At 51.4% G+C, this 26733-nt stretch overlaps 6 protein-coding genes and 1 pseudogene across 6 annotated transcripts; 4 read left to right on the top strand and 3 right to left on the bottom strand.

The window, feature by feature from the left end:
- Positions 1-3850: 3850 nt before the first annotated feature.
- Positions 3851-5228, top strand: SAPIO_CDS7731 (Ph domain-containing protein; the record flags this gene model as incomplete). Its single annotated transcript, XM_016789535.1, has 2 exons — positions 3851-4371; positions 4514-5228. The coding sequence occupies 2 exons, from the start codon at positions 3851-3853 to the stop codon at positions 5226-5228; spliced, it is 1236 nt and encodes a 411-aa protein (XP_016641362.1).
- Positions 5229-5912: 684 nt separating this feature from the next.
- Positions 5913-6764, bottom strand: SAPIO_CDS7730 (uncharacterized protein; the record flags this gene model as incomplete). The annotated part of the gene is made up of 3 exons (XM_016789534.1): positions 5913-6192; positions 6284-6408; positions 6489-6764. The coding sequence occupies 3 exons, from the start codon at positions 6762-6764 to the stop codon at positions 5913-5915; spliced, it is 681 nt and encodes a 226-aa protein (XP_016641361.1).
- A 412-nt stretch (positions 6765-7176) lies between these two features.
- SAPIO_CDS7729 (uncharacterized protein) lies at positions 7177-8507 on the top strand (the record flags this gene model as incomplete). Its single annotated transcript, XM_016789533.1, has 3 exons — positions 7177-7788; positions 7881-8111; positions 8229-8507. The coding sequence occupies 3 exons, from the start codon at positions 7177-7179 to the stop codon at positions 8505-8507; spliced, it is 1122 nt and encodes a 373-aa protein (XP_016641360.1).
- A 1323-nt stretch (positions 8508-9830) lies between these two features.
- Positions 9831-13130, bottom strand: SAPIO_CDS7728 (Pumilio domain-containing protein; the record flags this gene model as incomplete). The annotated part of the gene is made up of 5 exons (XM_016789532.1): positions 9831-10237; positions 10313-10868; positions 10958-11236; positions 11303-12851; positions 12928-13130. The coding sequence occupies 5 exons, from the start codon at positions 13128-13130 to the stop codon at positions 9831-9833; spliced, it is 2994 nt and encodes a 997-aa protein (XP_016641359.1).
- Positions 13131-22411: 9281 nt separating this feature from the next.
- On the top strand, positions 22412-22987 carry SAPIO_CDS7727 (annotated as a pseudogene; the record flags this gene model as incomplete).
- An 890-nt stretch (positions 22988-23877) lies between these two features.
- On the top strand, positions 23878-24891 carry SAPIO_CDS7726 (2OG-Fe(II) oxygenase family Oxidoreductase; the record flags this gene model as incomplete). Its single annotated transcript, XM_016789531.1, has 2 exons — positions 23878-24146; positions 24282-24891. 2 exons carry the CDS (start codon positions 23878-23880, stop codon positions 24889-24891), a joined length of 879 nt encoding a protein of 292 aa, XP_016641358.1.
- A 233-nt stretch (positions 24892-25124) lies between these two features.
- On the bottom strand, positions 25125-26579 carry SAPIO_CDS7725 (uncharacterized protein; the record flags this gene model as incomplete). Its single annotated transcript, XM_016789530.1, has 2 exons — positions 25125-25633; positions 25691-26579. 2 exons carry the CDS (start codon positions 26577-26579, stop codon positions 25125-25127), a joined length of 1398 nt encoding a protein of 465 aa, XP_016641357.1.
- Positions 26580-26733: the final 154 nt, after the last annotated feature.

Here is a 26733-nt window from a genome sequence, read left to right as displayed (position 1 = left end):
GACGCGGGTGCTTACTTCGTAGATGACGGACGGGTGAATCAGAAAAAGAACAAGGCATCATCCCCTGCATCCGGTACCCTGCCCCTTGCGAGTTTCTCTCAGATCTAGCGCGTAAGGCTCGAGTCTTGGCTACCGCTGTCTTGTTGCATGAGCCACCACCGGTCCCAGAGGCTCGCGGCACATCATGAGGTGGTCTGGAATGTGCTTGTGAGTTGATAGAATAATCCGTCCCCAAGTCAATTTACCTCACGATTGCCGAGGCAGGGAAGGCATCCCCAGGTTAATGTCAGGGCCAAGTCAACACCCTCCCACCTTGCCAAGGTTGTAAATGCAGAGATGTTGGGCAGGATATTAAGGCACATTAAATGCCCGAAATACGATTGTGGCAGGAGAACAATGAAGCGACAGTTTGAACCGCCTTCTGGTTCAAAACGTCAAAAACAATAGTGCCGTGGATAGACCTAGCTCAAAGTGGGTTGTGGGCTCTTCCCCGAACGACGCGAGCACATTCTTACATGAGCAACCGGAGATATTCCTCGAAAGGAAAGCGCAGGTCTCATGAGGGAAAGATCAAACCAGAAAACTCGAACCAACATGAATGCAGTACGTACTCCGTACTTCACAGAGAAACCACATGGGAGGCTGGCCCCATTGAGCAAATGACCACTGTTCGTCAACTGAAGGTGCGCGACGGAGTTTGAGCGTCGTAATTGCTGCGTAACCGACTTCAACCTGGCTCGCTCCCATCCCATCATATGAAAAGTGGGAGGTGGGAATCATCAAATTTAATGGAAGGCGACACGCAGGATGAGAGGATCTGCAGAGGCAGGATCTTCCTTCAACGATCAGCAAGCTCTTTCCATAATGCGAAATAAAAGCAGATCCATCACCAAAAAGCCTCTGTGAAGGGCATTGCAAATCCGATCTATTGAAGATCTGCGCGAGTCCGTGAGTCCCATAATCGTATACGCGGACTTCTTCGTTTTACAGGTCGGCACACCGCAAAGTTGTTGATTCCTACTTCGCGGTTCCTACACTACAAGTAACACGGTGGTCTGGTATGACTTGGACCAGAAACGGCTGGCTGTTAGAGAAACAAAAAGCCATTTAATGGATGAAAGTCCTGCATCTTGCGCTGGAGGGATTTCTGTGGCAGGCGTCTGCAAAAAGTACCATGAAATAATAATATTAACCAAATAAATGAAAGAAATCTAATCCTCATGCCGCAACACCCGGATTGAAAGCCAATCAGAAGCCTCCTTGGGAAGTGACTGTATTGAAAACGAGGGAGGGTTTGCCAGCGATCCGTGACCTGTACCTAGAATCCGGGTATAGAAGTATGGCAGATAATGTACAGACAAAGTATGCCCTTCATTGTGGGGATGATCAGTGGGTTAGTCCCAGTCGGCAAGGAACTTTTTGACAGTCGTACTTGTCGCACGAGTAATAATAATAGTACGAAGTAGCCTGTCAGACTTTACCGAAGTACCACATCCGTACAGGTGCAACTTCGAATCCGCCATCAAGGGACCGGCCTAAAACAATAACGGTACTTTTGATCTTCGTTTAAGAAATTCCTGCAGGCATTTCGAGCGACCGGAGCATTGCTCGTTGATGTCATCCACGCATTGGGCTTCGGTTTGACAGGTTTCAACGATGGAGTACACTAGTTCTGAGGTCTGTACGAAGTAGAACTTCTTTTCCTCCTTTCTCCCTTTGAGACTTTGATATCAATTGCAGCATCATTGGGCCGAGTTCGTAGCGTCCTAGGAGCCACTTCGATTTCTACATGATGATCTTCCTCGAAGCCGCCTACCCATTTAAACGCCTCTCTTTCTCACTTTGTAAGCGAAGAGACGGGGAATTCTCGGCCCCAGAGGTACAAGATTTGAGGTGGTTGTACCCACAAGCAAACCAGGCACCAAATTACGACGGTTACACCCTATTATTCCTCCAGGGAAGTACCACGCCACGGCGGCAGGGTACTTTCGTCTGTGGCCTGCCAACTCGCCAATGGCCTGTCCAAGGGCATGTTTGACTCTGTTTTTTCCTTTTCCTCTTTTTTTTTTTTTTTTTGTCTTTTCGCCCCCCTCCCCCTGCACCTGCCCGATTCCCCATCCATCGACGTACCATGTACACTACATTTCTGTATGTAGACAGGAGCTCATAGGCTACACTAGGTACCATTTCATGCACCTACCTAACCTGGAATGATTAGGGTCCTTCTGCAAACCTCCCCATCGGCCCTCCCCTCCACACTCTCCGCTCACCCCCTCCTCCCCATATCGTGCCCACACGCCTGTCTTGGTAGCATTCTGGACGGGGAAGGCGACGCTCCTTCTTGTATCGTACACTGCTCTGGTAATAGCGGCAATACCAGTGGCTTTTGATGGGAAAGTGTTAGGCTAGCCTGGCTGGCTCTTTACCCCGTCCCATCTTCTCACGCCTCTGTTCACACTCCAGCCACGCCACTCTCGACCCCAAGGTCATGGTCAGCCAAGCCATCAAACGTGACCCCTTCCTCCCGTCTGTTTAACCTCACTTTTCGATCGCCATCTCAGCCGGCGGCGCTTTCCTTCAAGTTGTGTGTGTATTACTGTACAATCCCGCTTTTGGCGATTTCCTCATCTTCTTCTGCACTCTCATTGGAAACGGGATTCTTCCAACTCGTGTTTCACCACCTTGCGATTAGATTCCACCGTCTTTGGTTCTTTCTGTTCCGTATTATACTTGTTCGATACAAGTTTCAACCCGTCCGTCAGACAGGACTATCGACTACATTACATGATCCACTTTCTCCGGTTGCCTTTTCCACGTTCAGCATTCCGGCTTTTATTATCCGTTCTGCTACTTTCCTACCGCCTAATAATACGCCCGATTTCCTTGTTCCATAGGTCATGAACGTCAGTGTCTCCATCTGACATTCCTCTTTGCCGTCCCAAAGTCCTCTGTGCTGCATCTTGCACACTCTGCCCGGCCTTTCCGCAGCAGTAAACTGGGAAGAAACGACGCCTCTGTGACTCCATCCCATCCCAAATAACTGGGGTCTCTCCACGCCGCTGGGCCATATTCTTGTGGGTCGCCGGTCGCCAAAAGAACCTCACCAGCTCATCCCCTTCTCCTGGTCTCCGGTCCTCTCGTACATTGAGGGACCAACTGAAACCGGCCCCATCGTATTAACACAGCAGCTGCACTACCACGAAGTACGAGTACTTCGTAAGACCGACAGCTGGAACCACTGGGCCTCACGACTTCTCTTGCCATCATCTCTCTCTTTCCTCTTCCAACCGCCTCGAGGATCTACTCCCACGCCGTAACCATCGCTGGTTCCACTGGTTCCCCATCTTCGCTATCCTCACCTCCCCCCTCCTTTGATCCACAGAGAGTCCCACCTTTTACTACTCCACGGCCGACTGCCGTGGTAGATCTCGGATGATCTCAACTTCATCTGTATTATTGATCAGACTTTTCATAGCCTTCCTTGTTTCTACACCCCCGTACCCGCACTGAGGCTCCCCATCTCCGTCATCCATCAACCCCATTTCTTGACCGCGCCTACACGCCCCCAGTTCCTACCACTTCGGCTACCCGGCTGTTGTTGAACTTACACTACGAAGTACAGCAGCTCAGTCATCGTGAAAAAGTACCACCATGACTAGCACGGGCGGGTCGGTATAATACCCGGTCCAACGTGGTTTTTTTTTGTGGAACACACTAGGGGTGATCTGAAGGTGCCGCTAGAAGGTAGCCGCATCTTCGGGAGCCCCAGACAACAGCAGACACTGACGCGCGGAAGACCAGCGGGTGGGTCCCGGTCTTATTCTTGGGGGTATATATGCCACCGGCCCCCATGGCGCCCAGAAATCCCATCCTGGACGATGTGTCACACTCTAGCCCTACCGGTGCGCCGCCTCGTCGGCGGCGACTATCTATGGACGAGGATCTATTCTATCACCAAGTCGTCACCTCAGCACCTCGGCGACCTTCTCAACACCCGTCCTATGATTCCGACACCGGCGAGATACAGCCTTCCCCCCCGGCGGCGGCAGGGGAGCCGGGTGTTGTCGAAGAAGGGTCCGAGGAACTACCCAAGTACTGGTGTTCAGTCTATTGCGAAGGCGTTTTCGAGAAAAAGATGGAGATAGAAAACACCACCAAAAGGGCGGAGGATCGTCGCTGGCATTCCTCCTACGTCGTTCTCCAAGGAACGGCTTTAAACATCTACGACATTAAGAAGGATTGGGGATGGGGAAGAAATAAAGGGGGACCCGCAATATCGCCCGATAATCCTCCTTGGATAAAAAGGGGCAAACTTGAAAGGAGCTATAGCCTGCAGTACGCGGATGTTGGCATCGCCCTTGACTATCAGAAGTATGAATCACTCCCGACCCGCTCCATTTTAACTTCCTTTCTCCTTTCTTTTCCTTTTGCTAGATGGAGGAAGTGGTTTTTGAGTGGTCATAGGGCTCTTCGAATGTCGGGCGAGATGATAGGCGACTAACAATCTTTGCAGGAGGCGACACGTCATTCGAGTACGGGCAGAGGCCGACCAGTTTTTATTATCCTGTGTGGAGCTGAGTACTTTTTTGAAGTGGTTAGAGTCTCTTTTCTCCGCCATTGATGTTGCAGCGCCGATCGACGAGCGAGATTTCCCCCGTGATCAAAGTATCCCTCGAATTCAGAGAATACGTTGGATTCGAGGTGAGGATTCGCCCTCTCGTGCACCGTCGATATTACTGGACAGCAATGCTGGCGAGGAGGAGCAAACACTTTCACCACAACAGACTCGCACCGAAGAACCTGTCGAGGACGATGACGAATTTAGCGATGCTGATGCCTTCAGTATTGATGGCGGCCACGGTGTGAACAATAGCGACAGGCAAGAAGGCGGAGTGGCCCACGATCCTCACACCGGCCCGTCCCGACCGGACCCCATGAGCCGATTCTCAATCACCTCTTACCCTAACGAGTCTATTGACTACCTCTCCGGGAAATGGGCTCCCGCTCACTACTGGGGTCCCGAGCACGACATGCGTTATGCTAGACTGTGCTACTCGGTCCTCCTCTTCCGCAGCCCTCGAAAATCCAATTACATCGTCAGTAAAGGAAAGAAGTGGTTCGTGGATTGGGCGACGGGGCGGATGGTCCGGGTATTACCACCGGATTACGGAGAGATCGATATGCTGGCTCCATGGCACGTCGTCCACACCGAAAACAGACGGATCTAAGCCAAGAGGTTCACCGGAGCCGGGTCCACGATTCATTATCGCTCCCATCAGCATCGTCACCATTCGTCATATGTTCATGCATTGGGCGGGGTTTCATAAATTCGGATACACTACTATCTATACGGCGGATACAACTGCATGGTTCCTTTGTCAACTTGCTTTTCTAAACGCATAGCCTTTTCTATTTGTTTCCTTCACACCAACAACGGCTGCATCATGGCGGGGTCTTTTTTGGCGGGGTTTCATGGAAAACATTGATTTACGATACATGCGGAGTTTCGGGTGTTGTACATATATAGCTTGGTGGGAAGACATTTCCGCTTGACAGGTGCATATTTCGTTGTATACATGGCGGGAGGGGTTACCTTTCTTGCGGCGGACGAGGCGCAAAAGCTTAGGGTGACCTCCAACTTTTGATTCCGCCGAGTCTTGCCATTTAAGATTTTGTGTAAATGAATTTTGAAGTACATGGATATGATTTCAATGATCCTATCCTATCGAACACCACCTGCCTAAAACGCCATGCACTTTTTACATCATGACACGTAAACTCCCCATGCTTGTCGAGGTCTTCAGGGACAGCAACCACTGTAAGACTCAAGAGTCCAAATAAACCGACCCGAAAAATGCCGAAATGCCCCAGTAGAGACAACAAAAATTACGAAGTAAAAAAGAAACTGCCTCTTACGCCCCCGCCATCTCAACCTCCCTCTCCCTCGCCTCAGCAGCCACCTCATCAATCACTTCCCTCAACAGATCATTAGCGGCGTCGATGTCGGCGCATACACGCTCGAGAGCGGCGGCGAGCTCTGAGATTTCGGCGCGCTGGGCCTGGATCTCGGCGAAGAGGCGTTCGTTGTCGGCCTGGGTGTTTTGGAGCTTGGCGTTGAGGTGGGATTGGGAGGAGGAGAGGAGGCGGAAGAGATGGGCTTGGAGGACTGTTGTTGGGGGGAGGAGATGGGGTCTTTTATTCAGGGATGTTAGTATCTTTCCTTTTTTTTTTTTTTTTTTGGACTTATCGAGTTATTTCTCTTGTGTGGATGGGAAAAACGTACGGAGTGGGAGGTTCGCTTGTGCTGGGGGAGGATACGCGCCGGTGGACGGCTTCGGAGACGAGGCTTTCCAGTTCGTTGAGTTTGGGTATGACGCCCCTCGTTTCCATTATGCGATCGAATTCTTTCTATAAGCCGAACAGTTAATGTCAGTCCCTTCGACTTTTTCCGTAGAACCCCCCAACCAAGAGACTCCTCCGCTTCATACCTTACACATAGTCTCTAACCTCTCCACCATCGTCTTCCTCACCCCCTTCAGCAAATTGGGCGAATTCGCCGCTATTGTCGGATAGCATGCCGCCAAGTTCTCCCAGCTAACCTTCCCCAACGTATGCGCCAAGCTCGTCGCAAAGAGCTCCTGTAACCTCGCCGCGCGGGGACCAGGCGTCACGGCCGTGTGCGGGGCTGGGAGGGGTGGGGAGGCCGGGGGTTCGGCGGGGGTGTTGTCATCGGTTTGTTCGGTCGGCTGGGCTTCTGTTGACATTTTTGGGGCGGGGGATGGGCTGTTTGAGTGGTGAAGGGAAGACGAGGTTAGAATGGTGTCAGATGTGTGATGTTGGAAGACGCGCTTGGCGGTTTGTTTCTTATCGGCGCGCCGTGGGGTCCAGTGATGGTCGTCTTTGTTCTTATCTTATCGCCACGTGATGATAGGGATATCCCACCTTGACGACGTCTCTGGTCCGGATCTGATGGAGAGGAAGCTCCGTTTCGACCATTTCCAATTCCCCCGCCATGGAGGAAGAGCATACTTAACCTTTTTCCTCCATACGAACGAGCAAAACCTACGATTGCGGTATTACTAGAGAAATACCCTTCCTACGAAGCATTCGTTACCACATTGGGAACAAACCGCGCACTTCAACGTGCTATGTTATAGCCAGCATCCCCGTATAACAATGCCCGCCGGCCCACTCACATTCCTCTACCCTCGCCTAGCGAGGGTTCTCCGCCAGGCTGAACCTCTTGCACGGACACGACCTGCGTTATGCCCCAATAGCGTCGCCCTACGACACTATGCGACGAACCCGCGACGGCACGGTAAGGCCGTGCAGCCTCACTCCGAAGACACCCCCGCCGCTTCACAAGCCACCGAGAACCCCAGCGACTCAGCCGGCCCCGAGCAAGAAATCACCGCCCAAGAGCCACCCAGCAGCAGCGCATCCACGAACTCATTCGATCCCCCGCCACCCGAGAATCTAACGCCGGAGGAGGAAGCCAAGAGGGTAGCGGAGGAAGTGCAAGAGAGCAAGACGGATGCGAAGAAATCCGGCCCCATGGAGACAGTGCTCTACATGAACGGCCCGCCGGGGTCGATATCCGCCGCCAAACCGCACCCTCCGCTGCCGTTCTCGCATTATTTTGATAGCTATGCGATGGTGAATAAGCTCGTGGAGGCGGGGTTCGAGAGGAGGCAGGCTATTATTATCATGATGGCGATTCGGGGTCTTTTGAGGGAGAAGATGGCCGCGGCGCAGGCTGCGCTCGTCAGTAAGGGCGACGTTGACAATGTACGGTGTTTTTGCATTTATCTTCTCATCCCCTCCTCCTCTCCTCAGGATGATGTTTTAGCCCGCCCTTAACCTAACTCCCAATTGCGCAGGAAACCTACCTCTTCAAAGCCGCTTGCTCCGAACTCAGCACCGAAGTGAAAAACAACCGCCGCGCAGCCGACGAAGCCAACCGCGAGCAGCGCATGCGCCTCCAGCACGAAGTCGACGTGATATGGCAGACGCTCAACCACGAGCTCCTAACCCTCAAAGATACCGTGCGCGGGCTCTTCGACGATCGGAAGATGGCCGTTCGCGAGGAACAAAGTGCCAATGCTGGCTCGGTATCTCTCTCTCTTTTTCTCTCTAGCCTCCTTCCTCCCCCTTTTTAGGTTCCTAATTTTCCCCCTTCGCGGAGGGGAGAACTATTCATCTAAGCAGCCTAACACGGGGAATATTAGATCCAAAAAATCAACTACAAAATCGCCACCCTCCTCAGCAGCGACACAAAATCAGACATCGAAGGCCTCCGCTGGGTCCTCATCCGCCGCTCCGCCCTCGGCATAGCCTTCATGGCGGTCGTCAGCCTCGCCACGCTCCGATATGCAGCCTACGTCAAGCAGCAGCGCAAGGAGGAGGCAGAGCGCCTGAGGCGCGAGGAGGAGGAGCGGAAGAAGCTTTTTGCTGGTGAGGGGAGGGGTCCGGTTACAGACACCGATGAGATTCTTGCAACGGCGTGAGCGAGAGAAGAGGTGTGTAGCATCTTTGCAATTATGGGGTTTAAAAGGGGGGGAGGTGTCTGAGAGATGCGGGACATTTCTCTTCATGGCTTAACTAGCCTTTTTTTCTTCCCTTTGTCTATTGGAGGTGGAACAGGAACTGGGGAGGATTCTTCAAGGGTTTTCTTTTTTTTTTTTTTTTTTTTTCGGTTGCTATACACTACTAGAGGGATACCCTGAATTGAGGGGGAAACAGAACAGAAAAGAAAAGATAGACCAAGCGTATCATGGCGTCTGGATTGGATAGAGATAGCGGGAGACCTCGGAGCTTACTGAATAGACGGCCATGTGTTGATAGAACTCGTGCCCGCTGCCATACATTTTCTTATCTCATTAACACACTTTCAAAGGCCACGGGAGGCAGGGGTAATTCTAGAAATAGAACTAAAGGAAAATCATGTCTTTCCGTTTGTCCTTTATTTTTTTTTTCCCTGTATTCCACTCGATGGCTAATAAGAAAGCAAGAATCGCTGTTAATCCCCAGTCCATAATTTCCCGTTGTGCGCGTTTTTGACCGTGGTAGAAAAAGTGGTTATTACTTTGACGTTTCAATCCCCCTCCATACAATAGGTAATAAGAATACCTCGTAACCGAATCATCGCTCGGTACCCGACAAACGCGAGAGTCAGAGACAGACTGGAAAGCCTCGAAAAGAAAAATAAAAATAAAGAAGAAGAAAGAAGTAAAAAAGAAGAGAAAAAAAAAAGACAAAGAGAAAATAAAACCCACGAGCCCGTAAGGCTCTTTTAATGCGCATATGTTCTTGCCTCCGAAGACACCGCCCGTCATTCCCCAATTCCAGAGACATTCATAATAGATGGAAGGAATACTCCGTCTCCCATCGAAGGGCCATATGCGTTGGCCTTCTTGCGCCATGGAGCAGAATTGCCAGCCTGCCCCAAACAAATATCAATAACACGATCCGTTTTTCAACAAAGAGGCATCGGCATGTGCGTGTGTGAAATGCTGTTTTGTGTGCCCCATGTGTTCCCAATGCAACAATCCCTTCCGGCCGTGGATAAAGGTCGCATTCATTCCAGGTAAAGACAACTCCAGTCCCATCGAATGTGGGACCAAACCATGCTGAATTTGTTCTTTTTCCCCCAGGTAAGATGCAACATTGAAATCAACAATAATTATGATAATAACAAATCGGCCGCTCTGCGGCCCCTCCCTGAGTATTATGGAAGACGAGGCGTCTCGTCGTCAGTGTGGGCGGCAATAAAAATATGCGTGTTGTCGTGGGGAGGGGCGGGAATGGGAATGATTTCCATCTCAAGCGGTCTAGACGTCCTGGATGACAACCTTTCCGGGCGCCCGCCCGCCCTCGATAGCCACGTTCGGCTTCTTCGCGTCCTCCGGACCGTCGCCTGCAGCGCTTTCGTTCGTGCTTGGCGGGTTGCTACTCTGAGGGCTGTTAGGCTCCATCGTCAGCATAGGTGTAGGGGTCGTGGAATCGACCTGGAGCCCAGGCGCCGCCGAGAGGTTGGCCGAGGTCGGGCGGCTGCCTGCACTGCTGCCCGAATTTGATGACGCCTTGGAGTTTGCACCAGGCGATGATGAGTCCATAAGCTTCTCAAGAGCCTGGAGCTGTCGAGATGAGCTGCCCTTCTTTAGGGCCAAGAGATACGGGCGCATCTCTTCCACAAACGCCTCACGCTCAGATCCCTCAAGCCTGCTGAGCATTTTCTCTGGATGTCTTGTCAGCACTTCTTATCTTCAAAGAGAGCGCACGAGTCAGTCTAGGTAGGACGCGGTTCACTTACGAATGACATAGTTGCCGTATTGGTCCTTCATCATGTACTGCAAGGCCGACGCTCCATCTGGCCCACCATCAACCAAATGATGTCGGATAAGACGTAGCTCTTCGGCCGAACCGTATTCAATGCACTTCTCCACAACATTCGAAGCAAATTTGTGTTTGGAGAGTGTGAGGAGTTGTTCGAGAACGACCCTAATCATGCGCGAACGATCCTCGGGCTTCCCGTGTTGGATGACGTGCTGGGCAACGTAATTTCCGTATTGGTCGACCACAAGCAGCGACGCGGCCCCATGGAGCTCAACCATGATTTCTTCTTTTTCCTGTTCAGTGCCGTGTTCCAGCATTCTCTGGATAACACGACAAGCGTAGGTGTGCGAGCTAAGTTGGTTACACAGCCCTCGGAATGCCGGCATGATGAAGCCAATATATTGCTTCGGCACAAGCTCGATGATTTTTTGGACCACGTGGTTGCCGTTCTGGTCCCGAACAACCTTGATAATGTCTGTCTCGAGCTCGCTCACTAGCTCGGCCTGTTGTTCTACGAGGACATGCTCCAAGGCCTTATATCGAATTCTTGTTAGCACGAAAGTTACGCTGATGCAGGTGCAGGGGCAAAGAAGGGGCTGGGCTAGGAGTGAGCACGACTAACCTTTTGAACTACTCGGCAAGCGTACATCTGCATGGAGAGATCGACGACCTTGCCCTTCATCTGGGCAGCGAGAACCTTTTTCTGGACCTGGTTTCCGTGCTCAAAAAATTTCTGAATTACGTAGTTTCCGAAAACGTCTTTCATTAACTGGATCGCGTTTGGTTCGATCTCTCGGAAGACCTGATCCTTCTCGTCGCTGTTGGCGGTTTCCAGCTTTGTCTGGATGAAGCGAGAGCCATATTGATCGCCGCTAAATTCAACAATGTGACCGTAAATGTCCTGCAGCACAATCCGTTAGTACCTCATCGTCAACATATGTGTAGAAGGAAAAGCCCGACTACGTACTTTTAGGTCATATCTCTTGGATGACTTCGAGTTCGCCCTGAAATCCTCCAGGAGAGCGCTCCTCATACCCCTACCAGGGTCTTGATCGCGACCCGCCCGAAGAGCAATGCCGGCGCCACTAGCAATGTACGGGTGGAGAGACAGAGGATAGTTGGGCAGCACAGTCCCGCGATAGTTCGCTTGGGCATACGGATCGTAGAGGCTAGGGTGGAAGTTTCCTGGGAATGAAGGGTTGAAATACATGCCAGGGTAGAAGGCATGAGCACCCTGGGGAAGTCCCTGAGACGGGCCCTGAGGAGCTCCTTGGGGAAATCCTGGGGGGATAGTCTGGGGGAGCGTTTGGGCAAGTCCCTGGGAACCTCCCTGGGGAACAAACGTGGTGGCGGCGGTATTGGGCGTAGTCCTTCTCTCGGTCTCCTGGGGGAGCCTCAAATCACGGGACGAAGGTCGCGGAGCCCATGTCTCGGGCGGCGGTGTGTACTGCTGCGAGCTGCCAGCAAACTTGGGCGAAACATGTTCCGCAATGGAACCACGCTTCGACGGAACGTATTGAGCTTCAGATGAGTTCGCGGAGCCATCCATGCCCGCCAATTCACTCATGTATCGGGCTTGCGCGGTTGCTTCAGCCGGCCATCCTTGACCTGCCAACTGAGGATTGAAAGACTGCGACAAAGAGTTGAAAGGAACACCGCTTCCACCAGAGTTGCGGCGTTCTTCCAGGGATAGTCCTTGTATGTTCGGCAGGGAAGGTGTATCGCTTGCCGCCTGCTGACGGGAGGCGGCGAAGTCGTACATGGCAGAGGTATCAAGGGTGTGGGTCGAGGCGCCGACAGTATAGGACAGCGACTGGGCGAGGGATGCCCTCGACAGTCCCATCGAGTTGCTGGGCGTATGTCCTTGGAACGGGAAACGTTCCTGGAAAGCAGGAGATTCGTTGGTTCCCCTGGAAGGAGGCATGCTTGGCTCCCTCGAAGGGCCGTCACCGACGGCTCGGAGCCTTCCGTATTCTGAAGTGGAGGGGCGAGCATCCTGTCGCCGGGAGGGATCCATATCAAAACCGTTGATAGCCGAATGGAATCCGCGGCCCTCCGTATCAGCTTCCAGGAATGACTTGGGGCGAGGGCGAGAGAAGCTCCCCCTTATTGTGTGACCAAAGGTTGTCTGGTCTTGGCTGCCAAAGTACGAGTCTCTCTTTCGGCTCGGGGACGAGTTTCCAGAGACATGCATGTTAGGGGGGGCGGGTTCGGTAGGATTCCACACTTTTTGGGCCCACGAGGTATCTTCAGAGGATGGCGGGAATGTCGCCGTAGAACCATTGCTTATCGTGTCCTTGGGAATCCTCCGGTCGGGATAGGACTCGTCGCTAGGAGAGACTCGGCGCCAAGGGCCGCTGGAGGAGCCTCTGCCTGCCGACGGAACCTCTCGCGCCTGTGATGCGAAAGAAGCGGTGGACCAGATGTTGGTTATGCTTCCGTTGCCGAAAGGGGCGACATTTTGTGGGGATATTTCTTCTCGGACTGGGTTAGGGTTCGTGTAGTTTGGAAGACGGCTGGGTCGCGGCTATTGAAAAGAGGCAAAACACCAGATTAGCATAGATTCGAGGAGACTATTGCAGAGAGAAGTACTGTGAAGCGAGGGTGGGAGAGGGGTAGAACGAAGGTGCAGGCGCAGTATCATGCATCATCTGGACGGTGAGGCCTGTATTGGGCGCCATGGGATGAGGGTGATAGAGGCGAGTGATAGCATTGCCGCCGCAGTCGTCAAAACTGGAGTGGCCGATGGCGATTGTGATAGGCGTAGGAAACAGCCACGACGTCATGGAAGACATGGCCACACGATGGAGGAGAGAATGTGATGGGGAGGGTCCAACTCACCGCAGACCCCATTGGACTAGGTGCCACCTGCGCGGAGGCAGAAGACATGAGGGGCGAAAGCGAAGCAAGCGTCGCTAGTTAGCGAGTGTTGCGATTAGGAGGTCGGTCGGTCGGTCGGTCGGGTCGTAGTGTAATTGTAAGAGCTCAAGCAAAGGAGATGGACTTTCGAAGTCTATAATCGCTCGGGCGAGGGTTGGTAGAAAGACGACGAGGAGAAAAAGGGAGGAGAGATGCAGAGAGGCGGGTCTTTGGGTATCTTATTTAACCACAGGGCCTCGTTCGCTCCCACTAGCAAAGACGAAAGGGCGAAGAAAAAAAGTCTTGTGACAGCACGAGGTAAAGAATAATATTCGCGCCGATGGTCTAGTATATACTTGGGGAGCGAGGAGATGGCGCCGAAAATTAAGGCGCCAGTCGATAAATCGGCGATGGTTAGGGCGGAAAAAAGGATGAAAACGAAGGAGAAGAAGAAAATCCTAAGTGTTGATTCCAAGGGGGATTGAGATGGATGATGGGATGGATTGAATCAAACAGCAGGAGGAGAGTCAGCACAAGCCCCGACGATTTTGGCCAAAGCCGGACCGGCTGAGCTAAAAGGGAAGTGTGGGAGAGAGTGCGGAGGTGGCCAAAGCAGAAGCAGGAGCAGGGAGCAAGGACTAAGGAGCAACGGGGCAGGAGCAGATAGGAAGAAGAGCAGAACAGGGCCAAAGTGTGTTGTTATTATGTGTGTCGGCTTGGTAAGGTAAAGCAGAAGGTATGTCTAGTACGCTCCTCTGCCTCAGTCAGGGTGATTTGATGGTGGGAGGGGAACATCAATAACTTGGGGCCGTTTAAAGGAGTGGCAGCTGGTAAGGCTGATACTGATGCTACGGAGGAGGAGGAGCCAACACAGAAGGACGATGTATTCTGAAGTAATGGATACTGTCATGAGTGCAAGAGGAAGTACTTCATAGTGTGGGACAATCTTGAATAATACTGTGCGTGTTTGGGTCTAGTCCTCGATTCTTAGGCAGGTCCAACCATACATGCATTGAAACCTCGAAGGAGAGAAAGAGAGATGGACAGATAGAAAGAGAGAAGAGGAAAAAAGAAAAAGAAAAAAAAAAAAAAAAAAAAAAAAAAAAAAGGAAAAGTGCGAAAAAGGGAAACGAGGAAGGGGAAAAGACACTAATGGCAGATTCTTCACCTAGTTTCAAGGTAGTCTCGATGCCAACAAGGTCGTCATAGGGCGGAAAAGCTGCACCACACTAGATCGAGGGTCTGAAAATGGCCAAACGAGTCCAACGAAGCCAAGACGGCTCTCAAATTTTAGTTCCAAGCAACGGAAGTATCTTGTGGTGCAAAATACAAAATAATACTGAAAAGCGGGGAGGGAAGCTCTATCGAGGTTCCACAACTGCCAGTCTGGGTCAAATTAAGGACAGGCATAATAGTTAACAACAGGGCCAGATAGTTTGGACGACACCAGCTAGGGTGATGATGACCAGAGCCACTTGGCAACTGTGATCCCAAGGCCAGCAGGTATGCAGAGGAGGAACACGCTAACTGCGGACCATTTTATGCATATTCCTTCTGGCTTGGGGACCTCGAGAAGATCGACCTCCTTCATTATTACCCCCTCTCTTAGTTTAGGTGGGCGTTGTTCCTGATCGTCCATGAATTCCTGCGTTGTCCCCAGATGTCTCCAGGCTGTGCAGCAGCGATTGCATGCCAGCGAGTGGTACATAAGTGGACGTCTCTCTACTCTCCACTATTATCATATCTACCTACCAGAAACCGCTCGGCATTTATCAAACAGCTTCCTAAACTAGGCGGCAGTGTTCCCGAGAATAGCTGACGGGATCCTAGCGGACTGGTAGTGAATGTCGGCGGCCCAGTTCCAGTAATTCCGCGCTTTCAGTGCGCTCTTTTCCAAACCGACACTTACTTGTATGGGCAACATCTCGGGCTTCGAGATGAAACGGCTGGCCAAAAATAGATGGCTGGACCAACATTGGCAGTATGGCAGTGGAAGGGACGACTGTCCAAACTTTTTATAGAAATTCCAGGCCAGATTTGCAAACAGGATCGTCGTCTGTCAATGGGTTAAATTCCAGGTCTCCTGCCACTTGGGAGGCGCAGGGGCCGATCGTCTTCATGCGGCGAAGCCGGGTCCTGTCTATGTTGTGTTTAGGAATCGGTTCAATAGATGATCAACAGAACAGCTTCATTCAGCCCACAAATGTAGTGCGCCCCGCTAATAGTGTGGAATTGAAGAGGGTAATCGGCACAAAAGCAATAACCAAAAGGAGCCAGCCAGTCAGGTCGGGTCTACCTGAACTTGGACGTCCTACTAAGGCTCCACGCCTCTGGTCGAATCAGGAAGGGAATCGCAGGGGGCCAATCATTGATCTTGACCTAACATCCATCAATCGGTCGCAGTATTTCTGGAACAGGTCGCTCTGAAGTATGAGAGGGTAAGCCATCAGAGGCGGGGTATCAATAATAGCTCCTGATCACATACCAAGTTGTGCCAGATCAATTAGATGTCGGATATCAATTACGAAGGTGTGATGGGCCCAAGATATCAGGCTCCCGCCATTGTAGTTTAAAGTTAATAATAGTGGGTGCCGGCCATCCAGGCCTTTCAAGCATTGCGATCGGTGGCAGCAGACAGGGTACGGCATCCATTGTCTGAAAGTAGGGCGTGGAGGTACTAATATCTCGATATCGGATGCATGGACGAAGGCCCGTTTCAAGTGCGCCGTGCCATGAACTCATGACCGGCCTCGCTCGGGGATGCCTCTTTATTCGTTTCGTCATACTGGTCCAGTCTCGTGTAGGAGGAGTTTGATACAACGACACAGAGCCATTATTTCTCACGCGTGAGTTCGTTGTTACTGAGAAAGGTCGAACTTCCGCTTGAAAGAAGGAGAACAATTCCATCAATGTCAAGGCTGGAGTGGTCATTTCAAGTACAAACGGCATCTCCAAACTTCCGTAGATCTACTTCATAGGGAAGAAAACAGAATATCTGGGGCTGCAAGCTTAATCGAACGCCAAGATTGGAGCTAAGAACAACTTAGTTGCAAATTGACAGGGGTTGGGGGGTTTATGTTTTTGATACCCATGTCAAGGGTACCATTCAGTTGGAAACGTCATACGCGAGGTACATTGGAAGAGGTACTACGTGCGAAGCACTTTGTGCGTGAACTTTGGCCATTTTGAGGATCTTACCTCGACATTGATTGGTCACGTCACATCGGTCCTTCCTCATGCACTTGGCGGAGAGAAGAAGGAGCAAGTTTGCTTGTGCTCTGACAAAACATGTGAGTGAGTTGGTCGATTAAGGCTGCCAGTGTTGCTGCCTACTTCGTACTTCGTAAAATGCTCACGTATTGTGCTCTGCCCTTGCCTTCGTTTTGACGTCGACTTTCTTGCAAATTTCGACGGGATCAGTTGATGCATCGCATAGTTGACACCCTTCATGAATTCCGTGCTCCAGAGCCTTTTGGCTCGAGGCCACCATGAGATGATGTCGCCCTTCCTGGAACCACGAGCCTATTATGTTTTAATGTTTTCAACCCTCGTGTATTCTAGGCACAGGGACCAGAAGTGATACGGGCATTCGGCCTCACGCATCATTCATCTCTAGCCATGCGTCTCGGAGAACACTGACATCCTGGTCCTGACACAAGTTTGCATCTCAGTCACACGGCGACACCTCATCACCCATACTAAAACTGGCCGTCGCTTCAGAATGACCGAAGCGAAAGTCCATTGCTCTCTTTCTACTTGGACTAACTGGCCCGCAGAATTCCCGTATGAGGCAGGAAAACGTGGTCCAGAATCTCTCGTACGACAACGTCGGAAGGATAGCAGCAGACACCCGTGACAGAGGCAAACGAGGAATAACAATGGACGTAGTGTTATTCTCGCGTAGGTGGCTTCTCCTGCGATGGGGCCAGCAGAAGGGAGTACTGTCCATCGAGCGACCCTGATTCAATGTCTCCAACTAGGTCGACAAATTAACCTCTGTCTGATTCATGTGTTCAGAATCCATGCCAGGGACAAGACATTCATTAGGCTCGAAAAGTAGAAAACGAAAAGCAAGTGATCTAGAACGGGTTGTGTTATCTAGCTTATGTCTTCATGACCACGATGCAGTTTAGGTTCCACGGAATGACACGCCAGTTAATGAATTACATCATCCCCGTATGAGCTTCTCCTACTCGGGCGAACATCTGAGGCGGGTTGGAGGCTTGATATTTAAAGCCCGGCCCTTCGCCTTGACGTATTTTGAGGTGGACGAATCAAAAGCCAGCCAATGATTCATCCATTTTAACCCTTTAAACTTTTGAGGAAGACCAGGCCTTGGTCGTTGGAAGTGAGTCACCTCGGAGAATAGTACGATATGACGAAAAATGCTAAGAGCTATGAAGATACAGTAAGTTGTTGGCGTATCCCGATGGGGTGGAAACATATTGTCATATGATAACTCTATTAGCTTAGTCTTAGACGACGAGGTAAACTACTACAGTAAAGTGCTCACTCCATCTTCACATCAATCGATAAACGTGGGGGGTAATTCTCACTTCGATGACTTAACCGCGAGGAAGACAACACGGTTCGCACATCAGTGATGCTCTATCCCCTGGTGTTGCTCTTTCACAAGGGGGTGGCGGTCTGATATCACTAAATGTCGCACTGCGTCGGTTACCTGCTCCTACCTGGAATCCCGCAGATCTCGATATGGCCTAAATGTAGAGAGATAATGTTGCAATCTGCTCATCAAAAAGCCATTCCCAAGTTCTGGGAACTCAGGTCTCATCTTCCGTCCGGTACTGACCTGGGGCCAACAAATTATCCTCCCCCATCCGATCAAACTCGCCTCCTGTAAGAAAACATGGGAATGTTGATGGGATGGTGTCTTCAATTCCGTAGACCAGAGAACCTCCTCGCGCAATACCACTGCCGTCTCGTCCCAAGATTCTTCACCACCTTGTGCCGCGATCACGAAACAAAAACGGGATCTTCTTGCCCCTCACTGCTCACTGCAGGGTGATCCAAGGTCTAAGCGCGGTGCAGGTGTACGGGGTAAATGGGTCGAAATGTTTCACTGTTTCAAAAATGTTCAAAACATCCCAATTCCCGCTTCGACACCCAAGTCCCGGTTCGGTAGAAACCTTTCATGGAGGAAGGTCTGTGGTTGCCCAATCGCAGTCGTTCAAGTCCTGTCTGCCTTTCCTATCTGAATGCCTACTTCGTACCAAAAAAACATCAGCCTGTTCAACCCCACTTCGGTGCATGCCGCTTTGAGTCCGGTGCAGCCTGGCGGGCACCTCTGACCAAAATGTGGATTGAAGAATCCTCCTTCGAGGCCACCCAAGAGGAGATAATTGGCTGGTTAGTAGGCATCTCATTCACCTTGTTGTCTCAAACCCTGCAGTGACTTGACATCATTTATCCCCGATGCCTAACCAGTCTTGCTCGAGTCCACCCGTTGGCAACTTCGCGGTTTCTGTCGATCAAATAGGATTTCCTTCGAGCCAACACGCAGGCCATAGGCGTCTTGCCCTCGTGTAGGCGATGGAAAAGTGCATTTCTGATTTGCGCTCATTTCACCATTCACCGGTTCTCATTGGCCAAAACTTGAGTAAAAATGCTGAGAGAACATTGACAACAAGAGCTTTTTCTCGATGCCCTTAAATGAGGTGCATGCACTCGAAATGAACCCTCGTAGGGCGGTCGTGTGGCGATTTTATCTTAACAACCCCCACACCTCTTTTGGCCGCCCTAACTGTCGAGTCTGGCTCTGTAGGTCACCGAATCTAACGCGTCCTGCCTTGGCGCTGAGGCGACAGGTTCTCAGCCGTCCGCCCCATGTAAGTTCATGGCTGATAGACATGACAGACTATGTCGCTCCTTTGGTCTTAAAGGGTCAAGAGATGAGGGGGCGGCCGCAAAGGGATATAGCCCTGGCTGTAACTGCTCACCACCATCTCCCGAAAGAGGGCCCTTTTTAGGGGTCCCAGCCTGCAGCATGATGGTATTCTGGCGTAGCCTGGTCTCACTTGGTCTCACCTTCCATGAACAAGGTGAAACAAACTGCGCCATCCATGCGCAAGATGTCTTTCAACCTCCTCAATCACTCTGACACTACCGAGGTACATGGTTTGGCCCGGGGCCGCCTCCATCCTCGCCAAACCTGATCATCGCCATTGAATTTTGGAGAGCTGCCGATTCCACAGCGCGGATGCCCCAGAACTTCAAAGCGGGGTATTAAGCCTCCAACCAGCACCCTTCACACCAAGTGAGCGAGCTGAATACCAGCGGCTTTGACGGAGGGCTGCCGAATCCGGAAAGCAGGCGCTTGCCGATTTCAAAGATGCATACCTCGATAGAGCACTCCTCATTGAGCATTATTTAGCGTCAACGAAGTGGATATTCAATATGGACTCATGAGAGTGGTTTATTGTCCTTGTGCACATGGCTAACGAGCGTTGTCCGAGATAGATAAGCATGCACCTTAAGAACAAAAGAAGCAAGGAAGTTCAATGTGTGGAACAATATGCCCTCTTCAACCTCAGTTCTATGCAGGGCACTTCGGCAGGCTGAAACGCGAACAAAGTTTGGGATAACGAGGCGCAGGGCGGCGTCACGACAATGAATGTTCTGCAGCTCAGAAGTTTGAATGGGTAATCTAACATTAACTGCAGACTATCTTCCTCCGTACCTTGGTAGACGGCATCAAGTTGGCCGAGAGCAGGAGAACAAAAAAAGCCGAGCAGGAAGGTGTCCTAGTGATGACCACATGCGATCGGCAAGACACTGGCCACACTCGAAGAGAATGGCGTCGAACACCCTCATCTTGAGATCTTCACTTGTTGTATGTGCAGGTTCCTGCAGGGCCGTCCCAAACGCTCACTGATATGGCCGAGACGGGAACATATGATTATATTGCTTGCAGCAGAGATACGGGATCGGATACTATCTCGCGCAGGCCAAGAAAGGGACCCTGATACAGATGATGCAGTTACGAGGTCGTCGCTAACGCAGAGCACTTTATCCGTGGATAGCGTCGGAGAGATAGGAGAGGTGAGCATCACCAGTCGGGTAAAAAGGCACACAGATCGCCAGATAAGCCTCGTTGAGAGAAGTGTTCGCAGCTTGATTGAAAGGATAAGGAGGACACGCGGGAGGGATGCGTGTCAAGTCCTAGAACAAGCTGGGAGAAATCAAATGGCAAACTTGCCAAGGAGATCAGGCAAAAGAAACCCCACTCACACAATTACATACATCCAAGTGCAGGGTTGGGTTAAAGCTTTGAGAGTGAAGATTCGCAATCCACTGGGGATATTACTCGATCCCTAGACTCCCCAGACCTACGAAGTACCCATCTTTCGTATGTAATCTACAAGTAGACTCTGCATCACGTCGTGGAAAGTTTGAAGGAGAGAATGATGTTAGATGGACGTGGCATAAAATAACACGACAGTCGAGGGATTTGCCAACATAACCCGGAAAGCATAGTGGGGCTGTGTCGGTACGAGGAAGATCTGGTGATCAACCGAGAAGAGCTTAATTCGGACAGCGTCGTGTACGAACTCCTTGGACCTTGGTATCATGGCCCATCGCTGCGTTGATAAGCGCCCGGAAAACGGTGGGGGTTCTTGTCATCGAAGAGGCAATAACATGCGTGAGGTGATCAAGAAGATTCCAATTAAACTCTCCATTCATCTGGAGCGTCTTAGCGCTTCGACAAGGAAAATTTGTCCTTGTCGATGATCGATGGTCTCATTTCGAAGAGCGCCAGGAACAATTCGAAGTCACTCTCAATGCTCTCTGGTGGTGCGTTGGCCAGGGCCGATTTAAGGTACTTGTAGGCTTGTAGCGTCGTGTGCTAGGCGGCCCCTGCGTTGCAATCGGCGCTGTCACCTCACGAACCAGGGACTGACGCCGGGCTTTGACCCATTGAGGATCGCAGAGGGTGCTAAGCCCAGGCTTGGCAGGGGTACTCCTGGCTAAGTCCTTTGGGCTCTTCGACAATGGCACCCTCGGGCCAATCAAGTCAAATAATCGCCAAAATTGGCCCCGCCTTTCCGGGTCGGGAAGCCCAATCACAATCCTCCAAGCGAAATTGCTGCCGCCCTCTGCTTCCCAGGTTGCAGAGGATGTCCTGCTTTTATCCCTCAGTCGCCAGAAACAGAGAGGCTCAGCCTCTATAATTGGTACCTCAACTCAGGTACCGTGCAGTAGTGGCAACGCTACAACGGTACAACGGCTCTGCGCAGTTGTCGCCCAATCGTGAAGTTCCTTCCCAAGTTCCTTTCGAAGTTCCCCCTTCCCAAAGCGTTGCAGTGTGCCCACGAATGGCGCCGGTGGCTGGTTCCCCCCTGGTGCCCGCCCCAACTAGGGATAATGAACCTACGGAGTAATTTCCCAGGGAAAATGTGCTGAATGCTCGTGGATATTGTGCTGTGCTCCCAAGTCCCCAATGCTCAATATTACAGGGGAGCCTCCTCTCCTTCCCGAGCCCATCGTGTTCCCACCCAACTCCGCTCTTTCCTCGTTTCCCTCAACCATCGTCCCTGCCTACGATTGCCCGACGGATCACCAAGTCAAGTCCATGGTCTAGTTTTATCGTTCCTTCCTCGCCAGATATCCTAACGAACCTTATTCACTCTTTTTTCACATAACCTGGAATATCAACTTCACTCTTTCAGTTGATTTCCGTCCGATCTTTAATACCTAATACCGCTCCAAATACGATTCTTCCACTGTAAGTGTGCCTGATTGTTGCACCACCACAAACTCTTCCCGTTTGCCTCCCCGACATGGTCCTTTCGCTCCAGGCCTTCCCGATCTCGCCCCGCTCGACGCATGCGAACGATGGAAACGAGTTGAGGACGATAAGAGAGGGAACCGCGTCACCGGGACGGTCTTGGAGAACTCCGCTCGTTGCCCAGGCAAGAAGAGGACGGCAAAAATACACACGAGACAACACTACAGATCCAACCTGACGAGATATACTAACACATGTCTTGCCCCAGCCTTCCTACGCCAACATACATAGCAAGCCGCTGTGCAGCTATTGTCTAATCTCGACATCCACTCCTTAATCTGCACGAACGCCAGTCTCTTTGAGTATCGAATCAACAAAGGGACCCGACGACAGTAACGACAGCGACGAAATTCTGAAAACACAACCCACGGAGTTGAATCTTTTTGAACAATTCCATTCTAAACCGCAAACATGCCCGCCCTCAAGTACCTTTTTGCTCGAAGCAACGTCGTCAACATCGAAGATGCCGACCACGACAACAATGACTCGAGCAATAGCGACGCCATCCGGATGATGGCTGGTGTTCTCTCTCTCTTCATTGTCGGCCTTATCCTTGCCACCACTCTGCTGTACTTCCGCCGCGTCAAGCAGCAGAAGAAGATGATGGAGCTCGGTAAACCTCCCGCGTATTCCGATCTCCACCCCTCGGGTCTCACGATCCAGACAACCGACAAGCACGGTCGGTCGAGCGTCTTCGTTATCAGCAAGGACGGCCAGCCCATGCTCTCGAACCCTCTCTCTCCTCCCCACTCGCCCGACAACGTCCCCCAGATTCGCATCACCTTCCCCGATGAGCAGGACGAATCCGGCAGGACCAAGAGCGGCCGTGTCGTTGTTGTCCGTATGGGCGAGACCAGTGTTGGCCTGGAGCCCGTCAGGGAGGAGCAGCTCCCTGTCTATGAGAAGGAGAACAACTCTCAGTTCTACTCGATCGACATGGATAGAATCGGTGGGCTGAAGGAGAAGGACCGAACTCAATTCCACTAGCCATGGATGAGTCTTGCACTGAAAGAGGACCGTGGCATTTACATTCTTTCCCTCCTTAAGCCACGGCTATTGGCCTTTTTTTATAAACCTCCTATCTCGACTTCATCTACCAAGGAGATTCTCTTTCTTAACGACTTTATAGCAACATAGACGGCGACTCGAAATTTTCGTCTTGAGGAATACACATGGATACCCTTCACTTAGGAAACAGACCAGAGGCGCCGAAACTGGGATACACATACCTGTTCGCTTGCACATGACCCGCACACAAACACGGCCCGTCTCAAACTCTAGCTCTTGACCTCTTCTCTTATTTTCTCTCTCTTTTTTTTCCATCCTTTCTTTTTGAAAGAGCGACAGGAGCGGGCCGTGGCGGTGAAATGTATGGGCGAACTAGGGCATTGAATGAACGACTTGACTTGGAACATGAAGCACGAGACGGCTCTCGAAAAGGAAGCCCACATGCAGTGTAGTATACCCGTGTATTACATTACATTCTAATGCTGTATATATAGTAATTTATATTTCCAGCGGCTCCCGCCGGACTCCTTTCATGACTTGCTTAATTTTCTTATTCCTGGAGTCTTGGCGATGAATCTGAGGGGACACTTTGACGCAGAGCATGACGCAGAGCATTGACAAAAGCACTTATTCACAGTGGTGATGTTGAAGGATTCGAAGAAGCACTCATCCTGGTCACGTGTGGATCCAAATGTGGGAATACCGGGCGGACCAATGTCCGAAAGCTTATGAGCATGCAAGACCGATCCATCCGTCGATAAGGCCCTTTCGTCCCATCACAACAAAAACCCTTCAGTCATTTTATTGTTTGTTCGACGAATCTGTTCTCGGGTACTACCCCCGTTCCCTTGGGGGGATCCAATTGCGCCATGTTATCGTACATAGTCGCCCTCGTGGCATGTCTCATCTTCTTCTCCAACCCGATCCTCCAGCTCTTCTCTCCCCACACCAAGAGAGCCATCCGGAGCGCTCGGCCCACGCTTAACGAGTCGCTTTTGGCCATTCCTGGACCCAATGACTCGTCGATTGCGTGTCCGAGGGATGCTTACGCGGTGCATATTTACTCAAGGGAGCCGTTGGTGATGTATATTGAGAATTTCTTGACAGAGGAGGAGAGGTCTCACTTATTGGATGTCAGGTAAAGCATATTTCATTCCTTTTTCATTTCATCTTCTTTTCTCAATTTTCTCTTTTTTCTTTTCTAGAAAGAAGGAGGGAAATGGCTAGAATTAAATTAAAAAAAAAAAGACTGGTTCTCACCGTTCACTTACAGCGAGGACCTCTTCCAACCCTCCACAATCACCAACAACGGCGATTCAACCCACCGCGACACCGCCATCCGCAACTCCGAAGTCGCCCTGGTCCCGCGAACCCCAACCATCCGGTGCATCGAGCGCCGCGCCCTCTCCCTCCAAGGCTGGCGCGAAGAGCTCTGGATCGAGCGTCTCCGCACGCAGCGGTACTTCCCCGGAGGCCACTACAGCCACCATTTCGACTGGAGCTCGAACGCGGGCGGGTGGGGCCGTGTGAGCAGCATCATGGCGTGGGTGTCCGTGTCCGAGCGGATGGAAGGTGGGGGCACGGAGTTTCCTTTGTTGCCGGCTCCGGTGTTTAGGGATTTGGAGACGGATCAGAGGACGGAGGCCGCGACGGAGGAGGAGAGGTTTTGGTGTCGGTTTTTGGAGTGCGTAGATGGGAGGGTGGTTACGGGGGAGGATGGGATGGGGGTTACGTTTAGGGCCGTGGAAGGGAATGCGGTGTTTTGGGCGAATTTTAGGGCGGATGGGTCGGGGGATGGGTATGCGGAGACGTGGCATGCGGGGTTGCCGGTTAGGAAGGGGGTCAAGGTTGGGTTGAATATATGGACTTCGGGCAGGATTTAACGGTGTTTCTGGAGGAAAGGGGGGGAGGTATGGGTTTTCTAGATGGGATCTTGATGATGAAATGACGAGATGACTGGCTTTGGAGCTGCCAGGAACGTGGCTCTACGCGCAAACATGTACGATAAGCATTGAGGTGAATGTCCGAGAAGAAAAATCATCATCATTAGGATTCCCCTGTGTATTTTGATTGCAAAACAGTATGCTCCAACGAATACTCCGTTTGCTGGAAAGGGCTAGAAGCCGCCCAAGTCTTCGGCGTAAACAGACCCCAATAGGAAATAGAATTCGTCTCTTGGATCCTCATCCTCGTCCCAATTCTTCCTCCACTGCTTCTTTAGCAGTTCCGCAGCCCCAGTACGCTCCATGGTCGCCGCATCCCAAAAGACGTATCCCCAACGCTGTATTTCCTCCGGGATGTAACACCCGACCAAGGTACTGTAGGTGCCACCCCAAATTATCGTCCAAGCCAACGGTGGTGCATGCGGCTCGCCGTCGCCGCGGAAAGGGAGCGCGACTCGGTCCTCCTGCATCTGATCTCGCTTAGACGGTTTATTCCTGTAGCGTATTTCCTGATGCGTTCCGCCGAAGAGGCCCTCATCCCTATTAACCGGAATGTACTCGGCCCACATATGCTCCTGTATGATGGTGACGAGATCTTCGTGGTCCTTTATATTGAACATGACCTCGTGTAACAGGGGAAGACCGCGCAGCGTCAGGCCTTCCAGATAATTTCCCCGGTCCCCTGTTCCAAGCGTCAGGAACGTATGTGAGTGAGGCGAGCTTTGGATATTGGACTTACACTCGCTATCAAATTCGAATGCGCCAGTTGGAGTAGGAGGTCGGTCTTGATCGTCGAACTTGGGATTGTCCGGATGTAAATCCCAACGGATGTCGTCAAGAATCTTGTCGTATATGCTGGATACAAACTTGTAGAATGAGAAGAGCTCTTCAATCCCCCATGGCTCTATCATATCGAAGAAAGCCGTTATTCGTGCTTCGAGATTGTCCCTCGGCGTCCTCACGGCACCTCGCCTAGTCAGTTCACAAAACAGCTGGAAGCGATATATGGCTCGTGCCAATCGCATCGTCTCCGTGCTGGTAAGAACAACCTTCTCCGGGTAGTTCTGAGGGTTCTTCCCTGTCTGCGCGGTGAGGTCGTCCAGCATCCAGCAAGCGAAGTGTTCGGAAATAGGCTTCACAGAATACGAGTACAGGGTAACCATGCTTAGAACCGCATCTCGAGGGAGCTTGTCCACAGGCGTTTGCTCAGAATACCACGTCACTAACTCAGCAATGACTTCCTTCTCAGGGTTGTGCTGAGGCGCAAACATGTAGACAGCATACGCGTCATCAATTGCGCTGCCCAATGTCTTCCTGAGGCATCCCGAGAGGACATAGTTGCGGTCGAAAAGATATTGATGATGAAAGGTTGGTGAGGCGTGAACAAGTGCCTGTAGCTGTGGGAAATCCAGAATGGACAAAAGATGGCGCCGGACTTCAGGCGGAAGGCTTTCAAGCCTACTATCGCATTTCTGCTCCTCTGCTTCTAGGCTTAGTGTCAATACCTGTTCTGCTAGTGCCGCTCCAGGATCAGACTCAATGGTGGTAGAGATGGGGTCTGGTCTTTGGTCTTTAGCCTTGAAGGATCTGATAGCCTTCTTGGACTTTGTGACGATAAGTTCTTTCATCTTGCAGTTTGTATGTGATGAGTTGGAGATCCTTTATGGGGGAGGTAGTATTTGGAAGGGAGATGTGATGGGAGGGAGATGGAGATGCAGAGATTATCGAGAGGCTAATGTTTATTCCGGCCACTGTTATTTTTATTTGTGCTCACTTTGTATC

The sequence above is a fragment of the Scedosporium apiospermum genome, assembly GCF_000732125.1.
Source record: "Scedosporium apiospermum strain IHEM 14462 chromosome Unknown SEQ_SAPIO_0110, whole genome shotgun sequence".
Lineage (NCBI taxonomy): Eukaryota > Fungi > Ascomycota > Sordariomycetes > Microascales > Microascaceae > Scedosporium > Scedosporium apiospermum.
Note: the sequence above shows the minus strand (reverse complement) of the source record. Positions and strands in the feature narration are given on the sequence as shown.